The following is a 13,287-nucleotide window of genomic DNA, read 5'->3' as shown; positions in this document are numbered from 1 at the left end:
CTATATGTGGGGTGAGCATTGACATGTGTAGCCTCTCTGACAGCTGCACATCTGGATGTCATGTGTGTGAACCTGCATGTGTGCTTGTGTGTCTAAGAGAGCAGTAGTGTCTGGGGGAAGGAGGGGTGTGGAGATTGAGCCTGTTCTGGCTGCTCACAGTGGCCCTCTCTGTGACCCCGTGAGTGCCTGGGACCCTCTGTTCTCAGGCAGCCCAGGAGGCAGTGCCACCAGCAGACATCGTGTTCTCAGTGAAGAGCCCACCGAGTGCCGGCTACCTGGTGATGATGTCCCGCGGCGCCTCGGCAGGTACGCCGCCCAGCCTGGACCCCGTGCAGAGCTTCTCCCAGGAGGCGGTGGACTCGGGCAGGGTCCTGTACCTGCACTCCCACCCCGAGGCCTGGAGTGACGCCTTCTCACTGGCTGTGGCATCGGGCCTGGGTGCTCCCCTGGAAGGCATCCGAGTGGAGCTGCAGGTGCTGCCTGCTGCCATCCCACTGGAGGCCCAGAACTTCAGCGTCCCCGAGGGTGGCAACTGCACCCTGGCCCCGCCGCTGCTCCGTGTCACCGGGCCCTACTTCCCCACTCTGCCGGGCCTCGCCCTGCAGGTGCTAGAGCCACCCCGACATGGGGCCCTGCGAAGAGAAGAAGGACCTCAAGATGGGGCCCTTGGCACCTTCTCCTGGAGAGAGGTACAGCCGTCCGGGAGCACTGGGCCTGCGCCCCAGCTTGGGGACAGGGTGGGGGCCCTGGGGCCTTCCAGGCTCGGGTATGCACAGAGAGGAGGCGGGGGGCCGCATCGGGGGAGCGCCTCTGCTTTAAATACCTGACCTCATTTCTTCCTCACAACCCCTCTGGGAGACGGAACTGGTGGTTCCCAGTTTGCACTAACGGAAACTGCAGTTCTGAGGGGCCAGCGCCTCCAGCACCCACAGGCAGGCGTGGGGCCTTGCTGCAGGCCTGACTGCCGCCCGGGCCGCTTTAGGTGGAAGAGCAGCGGATCCACTACGTGCATGATGGGAGCGAGACAGGGACGGACAGCTTCGTCCTGGTGGCTAACGCCTCAGAGATGGGCCGCCAGAGCCAGCCCGTGGCCTTCACTGTCACCGTCCTGCCCGTGAACGACCAGCCCCCTGTCCTCACCACAAACACAGGCCTGCAGGTAAGAGCATCCCTGCGACCTCTCTGCTCCCAGACAGAGGCCAGATACCCTCCTTCCCTGCACATAGTGCCTGTTCTCTGAGCCTCAGTTTCCTCCTCTGCAAAATGGGGACACTGCCACATGCCTCACAAGGTTGTTGGAAGGAGAGGTGTGGTATTGCACTGCAGACAGAACACAGATAGGGTGCTGTTAGGGCTTGGAAGTGCAGCAGGAAGCCGTTCCCTGCCCACCTGCAGCGGGAGCCCTTCCTGCGGCTCCGGCCACCACGCTTGACAGAGCTTCTCACAGCCCTCAAGGGTGGGCGACAGACAGGGACCAGTTAAACTTCCCACCCTCACCCCCAACAAGTGACGTCCCAGCTTGGCCCCTGAGCTCCTGCGCCTTGTATAGCAGCAGAACAGAGGTGCCCCAGTCGTCAGAGGTAGAAATTGAGGCCCAGACAGGGGACAGAACTTCATCACTGTCACAAAAGTACTCACTGGAGGAACAGAAAGGGTGCGGCTTGACCAAGGCCACATGGCAGTACTTTGCCAGCTTCTAGGGTGTGTCCTCCTGGTCAGTAGGAGCCACAGAAGGTTCCAGAAGAGGGCCGACGTGGCTGTCTCTGACATGGGGTGCTGGGAGACGTAGGTGGTATAGGGGCCAGCCTGGTGGTGGGGAGGCGGCAGAAGAGTGGGACACAGGCCTGGCCTGCCATGTGGTGACTCGGCCACCAGGTGGTGCCATCCACCCACGTTCGTTCCCGGAACTTTGTGCTGACACCCGGCCCGCCACCTATAGCCCCCTTTCCAGGGCTCTGCCTGGCCAGGGAGGGGAGCCCTTTCCCAACACTGCCCGCAAGTCGCTGAGCCCGCAGGACATGTGCCGGGACCCCTGCTGCCCAGGGGGAGGCCTGAGGGGCCCCTCCACTCTCACTCGGGAGGGACATGGGCCGGCCCTCGGCCTCTCCGTGCCCGCTGCTGCCCCTGGGAAGCCGGGAAGAGCCCATTTCTAAGTACCCTGGGCAAGCCAAAAATAACTGTCCCGTCACATGCCCAGCCCTGCCTAGCGCCATGGGGGTCAGAGGGAGATCCCGCCCCACCAGCAGGCAGAGCCAGATTCCGCAGCCCTGTTGGCAGCGCAGGGTTCTGGGGCAAGGGTGAGAGCTGTGGCCTTCCTGGGGGGCATGAGCTGGCCTTGAGGGACAGCAGGAATGGGGCAGGCGGCAGGCAGGAGCAGGGCTAAGGGCCCAGCTGCAGCAGGGACGGCCTGGCCTCCATGCCCGCTGAGGGCCCAGCTGCAGCAGGACGGCCTGGCCTCCATGCCCGCTGAGGGCCCAGCTGCAACAGGACGGCCTGGCCTCCATGCCCGCTGAGGGCCAGAGCTGCAGGGATGGCCTGGCCTCCATGCCCGCTGAGGGCCCAGCTGCAGCAGGACGGCCTGGCCTCCATGCCCGCTGAGGGCCCAGCTGCAACAGGACGGCCTGGCCTCCATGCCCACTGAGGGCCCAGCTGCAGCAGGACGGCCTGGCCTCCATGCCCGCTGAGGGCCCAGCTGCAGCAGGGTCGGAGCCCTGACAGTGGCCCCAGGGCCAGGGAGTGAGGGGCGGGCGAATGTGGTGGGGACAGAAACTTCACGGGCCTGTGTCCCCAGATGTGGGAGGGGGCCACTGTGCCCATCCCTAAGGAGGCCCTCGGGGGCACAGATGGCGACTCGGGGCCCGAGGACCTGGTCTACACCATCGAGCAGCCCAGCAACGGGCAAGTGGCGCTGCGGGTGGCGCCAGGCACTGAGGTCCGCAGCTTCACACAGGCGCAGCTGGACGGCGGGCTGGTGCTGTTCTCCCACGGAGGTGGGTGCCGGGAGGTGGCGTGCGGATTCCTGTGGCCCCAAGGGATGCCCTGAGGGTGGGGAGCCCTCTCGGCCAGCGGGACCCAGCTCCCCTGCCTCCGTCCCCAGGAGCCCTGGATGGCGGCTTCCGCTTCAGCCTCTCTGACGGGGAGCACGTCTCCCCAGGACACTTCTTCCGAGTGCTGGCCCAGAAGCAAGTGCTCCTCTTGCTGGAGGGCAGCCGGACCCTGACGGTGTGCCCAGGTGGGTCTGCCAAGGACTGGTTCCTGTGTGCCAGGTAGTGGGGCAGAGCTGGGGGGGCACACCAAGGTCACGCTGCCTCTCTGCACTTGCGTGCCTGCCCTGGCTCCTGGTCACAGGCTGACAGGTCCCTTCTGCCTCTTTCAGGGTCCGTGCAGCAGCTCAGCAGCCAGAGCCTGAGAGCCAGCTCCAGCGCGGGCACCGACCCCCACCGCCTGCTCTACAGTGTGGAGCGGGGCCCCCAGCTGGGGCGGCTGCTGCACGCCCAGCACGACAGCACAGAGGCGGCCCTGGTGAACTTCACTCAGGCCGAGGTAAGGGCCCAGCTCTGCAGCCACGGCTCAGACTCCACCTGGCCTCCGGTGCCTGCCGTGACAACGGGCATACACGTGGACACGGCCCCAGCTCCAGTGTCGCTGGCAGCAGGCGCTCCCCAGGCTGCCGTGTGTGCACTTTCCTCCAGGAGCTGCCGGGCTGGCAGGGCAAGGGGGAGCTCAGTGCTCCAGGCGGAGGGAGGGAGAAGGGCACAAGAGGTCAGGGATCAAGACCTGGGGCGTGGCTTCTAGAAACAAGCTGTAGCCAACCCGAGGCGCTGGAAAGGGCAGTTGTGCGCCTGTGTGAAGGCACTAGTGGCGCCCCAGCAGCTGGTAATGCGCGGTGCGCGCTGCGAGGGGCTGGCGCGCAGCACCCAAGGCTGGGCCTCAGTCAGGTGGTCAGGTGCGAGCAAGAGCAGGGCAGGTCCTGGGAGCAGGGGAGCAGACAGAGGCAGCCGAGTAGGCCAAGGGGGTGAAGCCACCGTTCATGTGTCACCGCAGCTTCAGGACACAGTGTCCCAGAGCACACCAGAGGCCACCAGGGTGCACCAGAGCTCTCTCCATGGGTACGGCTGACGGCAAGGCTGCCGGATCGCTGGCTCTCTGTGCTGACTGTGCCAGTGGGGCCAGCAGCCGTTAAATGAGCACCTCTTCTAAGTAAGGCACCATGAGTGCCAGGACAGCCTTGGCTTCCCCTGCAGGCAGAGCAGGAGTTATCCCAGGACAGGGCAGAGAAGGACAGGCCTTCCGTGGGCTCTCCTGCGCAGGCGGTGCAGCCGGTGCACTAGCCGAGGGGCCGCGCGGGCACCCAGACCCGGTTCTGGCTGGGGAGGGCTCCCTGGAGGCAGGGCTGGTCGTGCCACTCGGAGCCACAGCACTGTGGCTCTGCTCCAAGAACCTCTGGAGTGGCCCACTTTGGCCCTGGAAAACGGCAGCACCCACCCCCAGATCCCTTCCAACTTCTCTCCCCCGTCAGACGTCCTGCGCCTGGCACACCCCTTCCCTCACCACCCCAGTGGTCAGTGCTCACGCCCTCCTGAGAAGCACCTCAGCAAGCAAGGCCAGAGTCCCCTCGCCCAGCAGGTGGCTCTGGCTGGGAGCATGCGGACGGACGTCTGGGAGAGGAGGCTTTGACCAGGGGGATAGAGTGTCGGGCCTCTCGCATCAACACCTCTCAGGCCTGGGCTCTGTGTTCTCTTGCTGGGGCCCCTTTCTGCCCAGTCCCCACAAAGAAATACCCGGCAGGCTGGCGGCTACAGCAGCTGCGCACCCTGAGTCTCTGGGGGCCTCTGTCATCCAAGGGCCGAGAAGGGGAGGGTACAGGACTGGGCCGTCAGCAACCCTCCCCACCCAACTGTCCCACGTAACTCAGAGCTGCCCCCACAGCCCGGCTTGTGAAGGGCTAGGCTAAATGGCCATCCAGAGAGGCTGGGAAGAGGCTATGTGACAGAGACAGCCTCCCCGGCTCAGGGAGAGGGTACACTGTCCCACAGTGCTCTGAGCGCGGCAGGGTAGGGACCAGGTGTCCCCATGGTGCCGATAAGGAAACCGAGGCTCGAGGCTCGCAGAGGTCAGATAACATGTGCTTATCCAGAGCACGTGGCGAGTGAGAGGCCAAGCAGGACTGTGCCTTCTGACTGCTGGTCCAGGGCTCCTTTCAGCCTGCCCCGAGCACAGGGCCTGCCCCACCTCACCTCCCTCCCCACTGGACACCTCCCACCCACGAGGCTCCTGAGCCAGGCCTATAGCTCCCACCCCACTGCTGGGGTCTGTTTCCTTCCTGCCCACCCTTCAGCCTGGGCTTGAGGTTGCACTGACAGTCCTGCAGTCCTTCTGGGCCAGGTCCTCAGATGCGTTTTATTTGGCCTGCAAAAGGCAATTGGTATTTTTCAATTGTCAACATGTAACCTTTGGGAGATTTCACAAAAAACCCAATTCCTATATTTTTTTTTATTTAAAAAAAATATATTTTACTTCCTTTTTCTTTTTTTTTCACCTGGACTTCTCAATTCTACCAATTCCTATTTTCTTAAAGGGCCTATGTTCCCTTTGACAGCAAAGAGCTGAGAAGCAGCCACTTCCTTCACAGCAAGTACTGCCCCCCAGCCTCTACCGCCTCTGTTTCTTGTTTTGTTTTATTTATTTATTTATTATTTTTATTTCAGCATATTATGGGGGTACACATGTTTAGCTTCCATGTATTTATTTATTTTATTTTTCTTAGACAAGGTGTTGCTCTGTCACCCAGGCTGCAGTGCAGTGATGCAGTCATAGCTCACTACAGCCTCGAATTCCTGGGTTCAAGCAATCCCCCCACCTCCGCCTCCCAAGTAGCTGGGACTACAGGCCACCACACCACCATGCCCAGCTCGTGTTTTTTGTTTGTTTGTTTGGTTGGTTGGTTTTGAGATACAGGGTCTCACTATGTTGCCCCGCTGGTCTTGAACTCCTGGTCTCAAGTGATCCTCCCACCTTGGCCTCCCAAAGCCCTGGGATCACAGGCGTGAGTCGCCACACCTGGCCTCTGCTCCCCTTCAGACTGGGCTCTGCTCCCGGTTCACCGCCCTACTGGCCCTGGCCTGCCACACACCGAGACCCCGTCCGTCTCCATCTCACTGTTGCACAAGTCCTGTTTTTCTATGAGAAGAAAAATAGTTCCCTATGTTTCCTAAAAGGGGAAAACAGAAGATAAGCCAAGAGGACACATTTCAATTAGGAGTGGGGAGAACACATTTCTTTATGGAAGTGAAGAATATTCCTCGCTGTTTAACATGCATACAATTGAGGTTGCAGGGGTAACAGGGTCAAGTCAGGGCCTGAGGGGTCAAATGGTGAGACACTGCAGTATTTGAGCAAAAGAGCGACATAACCTTATATTTAAAAAGGCTCACTCTGGCTTCCATGTTAAGAACAAACTGCAGGCCGGGCTCAGTGGCTCACGCCTATAATCCTAGCACTTTGGGAGGCTAAGACGAGAGGATCCCTTGAGCCCAGGTTTCTGAGGCTGCAGTGAGCTATGATGATGCCACTGCACTCTAGCCTGGGCAACAGAGTGAGACCCTATCTCAAAAAAAAAAAAAAAAAAGTACAAACTATAGGGGCAGGGGGTGAAGCTGGAACCCCGTTAGAGGCCAATGGACTAATCTAGGCACAAGATGCCATGGTCAAGGATGACTCCAGGGCTTTGCCCTGAGCCACGGAGGAGCAGAGCTGCCCTCATCAGAAGTGGGACGACTGCAGGAGGCGGGCAGGTTGGGTTTGAGAGTCCGTTACACATCACACGGAGCTGTCAAGGGAGCAGGCGGAAACTCCAGTCTGGGGCTCAGGGGAGCAGTCTGGGTTAGGGCTACCAACCAGGGCTCTTCAGCACCGCGGGCATTGAGGCCAGGAGACGGAATGAGAGCCCATCGGGGTGCCTGTAGACAGAATGGGGTGTAAAGACCAAGCCCTAAGGCTCTGTGGAGAAGAGGGAAACCAGCAAGGGAGTGTGAGTAGCTGGAGTGGAATACCCCAGCTCTCTTGGAGGAGGGAGTGCCCGTGGTGCCAATGCAGCTGGCAGGTGAGGGAGAGGCCTGGGAACACACCCCTCGATCCAACGCACGAGGCCCTCGGTGCGCTTGGCGAGAACAGTTTTGGTGACGTCATGGGAGCAAAATTCTGGGCAGAGAGAGCTGAGGACACATGGGGGGAGAGCGCAGACTATTCTTTCTGGAGTTTTGCTGCATAGAGAAGCAAAGTAGGGGGGTGCTAGTGGAGAAAGTGAAGTCAAGAATATTCCCTTCAGTCCAGGTGCTTGGCTCGCGCCTGTAGTCCCAGCACTCTGGGAGGCCGAGGCAGGAGGATTGCTTGAGCTCAGGAGTTTGAGACCAGCCTAAACAAGAGCAAGACCCCATCTCTAGTAAAAGTAGAAAAGTTAGGTGGATGTCATGGCTCATCCTGTAGTCCCAGCTACTAGGGAGGCTGAGGCTGATCACTTGAGCTCATGAGTTGGAGGTTGCAGTGAGCTATGATGACACTACAGCACTCCAGCCTGGGTAAGAGAGCGAGACTCTGTCCGACAAAACAAAAAGTTCCTTCTTTTTTATTTTATTTTTATTTTTGAGACAGAGTCTCACTCTGTTGCTTGGGCTAGAGTGCCATGGTGTCACCCTAGCTCACAGCAACCTCAAACTCCTGGACTCAAGCAATCCTCCTGACTCAGCCCCCCAAGTAGCTGGGACTACAGGCATGCGCCACCATGCCTGGCTAATTTTTTCTATATATATTTTAGTTGGTCAATTAATTTCTTTCTATTTTTAGTAGAGACGGGGTCTCGCTCTTGCTCTGGCTGGTTTCAAACTCCTGCCTTTGAGCGATCTGCCCGCCTGGCGTCCCGAAGTGCTAGGATTACAGGCATGAGCCGCCACGCCTGGCCAGTTTCTTCTTTAAGTCAGAGAAAGAACAGCATAGTTGCATAGAGAAAGGAATGATTCATTCTGGGGGGAAACTGACACCATAGGAGCAAAAAGTGAGATGTAGCGGTGGTGTGTTCAGCAGGCCAGAGGGGATGGGTTGCAGTGCGTATGAGGAAGGGCTTGCTTTAGACAGGGGCATGGCTAGATCTCCACATTCCCCGGTGGCCGCTTTGCCTGAGGGGCAGGGCTGGGGTTTGAACCCAGGCATTTGGCTACAGAGCCCAGCTCTGTGCTGCCACACGACTGCCTAGTGGTGACCCACTGGGCTGGTGAGGAAGAAAGTGGGTCACACACACAGACCTGGGAACAGCCAGGAGAGCCAGGAGGGAGACTAGGCACTGAGGGGTACTGGGGAGACAAGAGCACCCAGTGCCGGTGCCCTCCTGGGGGTGGGCTCCTGGGCACCCCAGGCTGCACCTGCCTCTCACCCCAACAATGCTATCTCCCTTCAGGTGTATGCTGGGAATGTTCTGTATGAGCACAAGATGCCCCCTGAGCCCTTCTGGGAGGCCCATGATGCCCTAGAGCTCCAGCTGTCCTCACCCCCTGCCCCCAGTGTGGCCGTCACCCTTGCTGTGGCTGTGTCTTTTGAGGCTGCCTGTCCCCAGCGCCCCAGCCGCCTGTGGAGGAACAAAGGTGAACTGCGTGACAAGCTGGCAAGGTTGGGGGGACACTGGGAGAGGCCCACAGAGGAAGGGACACAAGACCAGGCCAGCAGCTCCTGTCTCAGCCCCAGGACCCCCTGGGAGGTCACAGAAGGGTGGGCGGGAGGCTTTGAGATCAGAGGGGTGACACAGTCCTTATCCTCTTGGGGACTCTGAGCCCCAGCTGGAGCACCTGGCCTGGGGGGGAGCACACTCCTGCCCAGGGGTCCCCTTGTCAGAGTCCATGGACTGGACCTTCATAGTTCTCGTCTCACCCCCAGGTCTCTGGGTCCCCGAGGGCCAGCGGGCCAAGATCACCGTGGCCGCCCTCGATGCCTCCAACCTCCTGGCCAGTGTTCCCTCGCCCCAGCGCCCAGAGCACGATGTGCTCTTCCAGGTCACGCAGTTCCCCACGCGGGGCCAGCTGCTGGTGTCTGAGGAGCCCCTCCACGCCGGGCAGCCCCACTTCCTGCAGTCCCAGCTGGCTGCTGGGCGGCTGGAATACGCCCACGGGGGCGGGGGCACCCAGCAGGACGGCTTCCGCTTCCGTGCCCGCCTCCAGGGGCCCTCGGGCTCCTCTGCGGCAGGACCCCAAACCTCGGAGGATTTCACCATCACGGTGCGGGATGTGAACGAGCGGCCACCCCAGCCACAGGCCTCTGTCCCGCTCCGGCTCACCCGAGGCTCCCGCGCCCTGGTCTCCCGGGCCCAGCTGAGCGTGGTGGACCCGGACTCCGCCCCTGAGGAGATTGAGTACGAGGTGCAGCGGGCGCCCCACAATGGCTTCCTCAGACTGGCGGGGGGCAGCCCTGGGCCCGTGACCCACTTCACGCAGGCCGACGTGGATGGGGGGCGGCTGGCCTTCGTCGCCAACGGGAGCAGCGTGGCAGGCGTCTTCCGGCTGAGCGTGTCTGACGGCGCCAGCCCACCCCTGCCCATGGCCCTGGCCGTAGACGTCTTACCAGCTGCCATCGAGGTGCAGCTACGGGCGCCCCTGGAAGTGCCCCAAGCGTTAGGGCGCTCCTCACTGAGTCGGCAGCAGCTCCAGGTGGTTTCAGACCGGGAGGAGCCGGACGCGGCATACCGCCTTGCCCAGGGGCCGCGGTACGGCCACCTCCTGGTGGGCGGGCAGCCAGCCTCGGCCTTCAGCCAGCTGCAGGTAGACCAAGGCCAGGTGGTCTTTGCCTTCACCAGCTTCTCCTCCTCTCACGACCACTTCCGAGTCCTGGCCCTGGCGAGGGGCGCCAACGCATCGGCCATAGTGAACGTCACTGTGAGGGCCTTGCTGCACATACAGGCAGGCGGGCCATGGCCCCAGGGTGCCACCCTGCGCCTGGACCCCGCCGTCCTGGATGCTGGCGAGCTGGCCAACCGCACGGGCAGCGTGCCCCGCTTCCGGCTCCTGGCAGGACCCCGGCACGGCCGTGTGGTCCGCGTGCCCCGGGCCAGGACGGAGCCTGGGCACAGCCAGCCCGTGGAGCAGTTCACTCAGCAGGACCTGGAGGATGGGAGGCTGGGGCTGGAGGTGGGCAGGCCAGAGGGCAGGGCCCCGGGCCCCGCAGGTGACAGCCTCACTCTGGAGCTGTGGGCACCAGGAGTCCCGCCTGCCGTGGCCTCCCTGGACTTTGCCACTGAGCCTTACGATGCAGCACGGCCCTACAGCGTCGCCCTGCTCAGTGTCCCCGAGACTGCTCGGACGGAAGAAGGGAAGCCAGAGAGCAGCAGCCCCACGGGCGAGCCAGGCCCGGCGGCGTCCAGCCCTGTGCCCACTCTGGCCGGGGGAGGCTTCCTGGGCTTCCTCGAGGCCAACATGTTCAGTGTCATCATCCCTGTGTGCCTGATCCTCCTGCTCCTGGCACTCATCGTGCCCCTGCTTTTCTACCTCCGAAAGCGCAACAAGACAGGCAAGCACGACGTCCAGGTCCTGACCGCCAAGCCCCGCAACGGCCTGGCCGGCGATACTGAGACCTTTCGCAAGGTGGATCCTGGCCAGCCCATCCCGCTCACAGCTGTGCCTGGCCAGGCGCCACCCCCGGGGGGCCAGCCTGACCCAGAGCTGCTACAGTTCTGCAAGACACCCAACCCTGCCCTCAAGAACGGCCAATACTGGGTGTGAGGCCCGGCCGGGGACCAGATGCTAATCGGGCCAGGGACAGGCTTGCCTACACCCTGGCCCTGTTGCTTCCTTGCCCTGGTGCTGTCTCGGTACCCCCAGAGCAAGAGAGACCTGGAGAGAGCAGGGGTGGAGAGTGCTGGGAGATAGTCCCAGATAGCGTGGAGTCTAGAGCTGGAATCCTCCTCAGTTCACTTGGGCCTGGAGAACCGCAGGGCCAAGGCAGGAGGCAGGCTTAAGTTCAGTCCTCCTGCCCTGGAGTTGGTTTGCACTGTCAGAACCGGGGCACCCTCCTAGCTGCCTCAGGACTCTGGATCCTGGGTCTGTGACCTTGGGTAAGTCACACCTGACCCAGGCTGCTAAGAGAACAAAGAGAAGAAAGCACCCTGGGGGTAAGGGACACAGCAGGGGGACTCCTGGGTTTTCTACCCCAACCAGGCCTCCCCTTGTCTCTGCCCCAGGGTTGAGAGAAAACTTCCCCTGTTTCGTTAGGGAGATGGTATTCCCTGGAGCAGAGGCCAGGAGGACAGAGCCCCTCCACTCTCTAGAAGGCATAAACCAATAGAATAATATATTCAGGGTGCAGGGTGGGTAGGTTGCGGGGGGACGGGCTTATTTAAAGGGGTTGCAAGGAAGCTATTTAACATGGTGCTGAGCTAGCCAGGACTAAGGAGCCCCTAGCGGGTGGGGTGGCGGAGGGTCTGCAGCCAGTTCATTCCCAGGGCCTCGCCTTCATGGGCTGAGGGCTAAGCAAGCAAGGGTTGGCTGCCCCGGAGCAGCTGGGCCAGAGATGGCAGAGGGCCTCAGGCCGAGGGCCACTGCAGTGCCTGTGCTCCTGGGGACCAGGGGCTGGCAGCGGGGGACACTTGGCTCCACGGAGCGTAGATAAACGGTGCTTCGAAGGCTCTGGACAGCTGTGTGTTATTTGTGTCTAACCATGTGCTGAGCCTGGTCCACGTGGCCTGCACTTCCCTGGAGTCAGCCATCCGGCCCAGCCTTGGCCAGCGGGATGAACGGGCCAGGCAAGCCCTGCATCTCCATCTCCGGGGCCTGCGGCGCTCCTGTGCCCCAAATGTGTGGGTAAGTGGGCCGGTCCTGGGAGATGTCGCCAGGCCAGGTCCTCTGCAAGCAGCTTCGAGAAAAAAATAAATATAAATGCTCCCAGTTAGGGATTTCTTAACATGAGTTTGGGCCTCCATAGCCCTGTCCCTTCCCACCCACCTCTCAAGGGGCCGCAGCAGCAAGGTGAGGAGAGTGGGCAGACTCTGGGATCCCGGGGCCAGGCCGCCACAGGCCACCCCCCCCACTCCCTCGGCTGCTGGAGGCTTTACAAGGACGATGACCTCTGCCGGTCTTCCCAAAAGGAGGACCACAGGTGTTGTCAGAGGCAGAGGATGTCCCTGTCAGTGGCCTCAGAGTCCATCATTTGGTTACAAAAAGGTTATGAGACCAAGGGCATCTCCAGAATGCCTTTTTTTTTTTTTTTTTTTTTTTTTTTTGAGACAGAGTCTCACTTTGTTGCCCAGGCTAGAGTGAGTGCCGTGGCATCAGCCTAGCTCACACCAACCTCAAACTCCTGGGCTTGAGTGATCCTTCTGCCTCAGCCTCCCGAGTAGCTGGGACTACAGGCATGCGCCACCATGCCCGGCTAATTTTTTTATATATATATCAGTTGGCCAATTAATTTCTTTCTATTTATAGTAGAGACGGGGTCTCGCTCTTGCTCAGGCTGGTTTTGAACTCCTGACCTTGAGCAATCCGCCCGCCTCGGCCTCCCAAGAACTAGGATTACAGGCGTGAGCCACAGAGCCCGGCCGTTTTTTTTTTTTTTTTTTTGAGACAGAGTCTTGCTCTGTTGACCAGGCTAGAGTGCCATGGCGTCGTCATAGCTCACCTCAAATTCCTGGCCTTAAGCAGTCCTCCCACCTCGGCCTCCCAAAGTGCTAGGATTACAGGCATGAGCCACCGCGCCTGGCCAGGAGGCCTTTCTATGAGACACTGTCCTATGGGCCTTGAGAGGCACTGTCCTGTAGGGCTCGGGGCAATGGAGACAGGGTCCGGGTCCAGAGAGTATGCCCGGCCCTGGGAGTAGGTGGGAACCGTCAGGAGAGAAACACAGAGGCGTCTGAGCACTGGGGCTTGGGCACAGCTGGCTTGTGGAGTGCGGAGCCCCAGCCAGCCTTGGGCAGCTGATCAGCACCTGGGGCCAGAGTCATCTCTCCGCTGTGCCCCATATCTGTGACGTCTGAACCAGAAACCAAAGCAAGAGAGGAGACTCCCTTCCCGCGGCATGCCCTGGACCACCCTCCTCACAACACCCTCTATACCGGGGGTCCTCAAACTTTTTAAACAGGGAGAAGTTCACTGTCCTCAGACCAGTGGAGGCCGTTGGAGAGTGAGGCGCCCATTCCACACATGCGCATTGTGGGCCCGGAGCGGCTGCTAAGCAGGACAGGCAGCAGTGGGGGCAAAAACACCTGGTGAGCCAGATAAATGTCCTCGGCGGGCTGTATGTGGCCCGCAGGCCGTAGTT

General features: G+C 61.0%; 1 protein-coding gene across 1 annotated transcript in view; it reads left to right on the top strand.

The window, feature by feature from the left end:
* CSPG4 (chondroitin sulfate proteoglycan 4) overlaps window positions 1-11,934 on the top strand; it is a 38,921-nt gene extending 26,987 nt beyond the window's left edge. Inside the window, exons 4-10 of the mRNA XM_012735408.2 lie at window positions 207-689; window positions 983-1,159; window positions 2,792-2,990; window positions 3,098-3,232; window positions 3,377-3,543; window positions 8,450-8,633; window positions 8,923-11,934. Of these exons, the coding sequence (XP_012590862.2) occupies window positions 207-689; window positions 983-1,159; window positions 2,792-2,990; window positions 3,098-3,232; window positions 3,377-3,543; window positions 8,450-8,633; window positions 8,923-10,757 (3,180 nt within the window). The 3' untranslated portion in view covers window positions 10,758-11,934. The remainder of the gene's footprint in view (window positions 1-206; window positions 690-982; window positions 1,160-2,791; window positions 2,991-3,097; window positions 3,233-3,376; window positions 3,544-8,449; window positions 8,634-8,922) is intronic.
* Window positions 11,935-13,287: the final 1,353 nt, after the last annotated feature.

This window comes from Microcebus murinus, chromosome 6, assembly GCF_040939455.1.
Source record: "Microcebus murinus isolate Inina chromosome 6, M.murinus_Inina_mat1.0, whole genome shotgun sequence".
In the NCBI taxonomy this organism is placed as follows: Eukaryota; Metazoa; Chordata; class Mammalia; order Primates; family Cheirogaleidae; genus Microcebus; species Microcebus murinus.
This window is presented reverse-complemented; position numbering and strand designations above follow the sequence as displayed.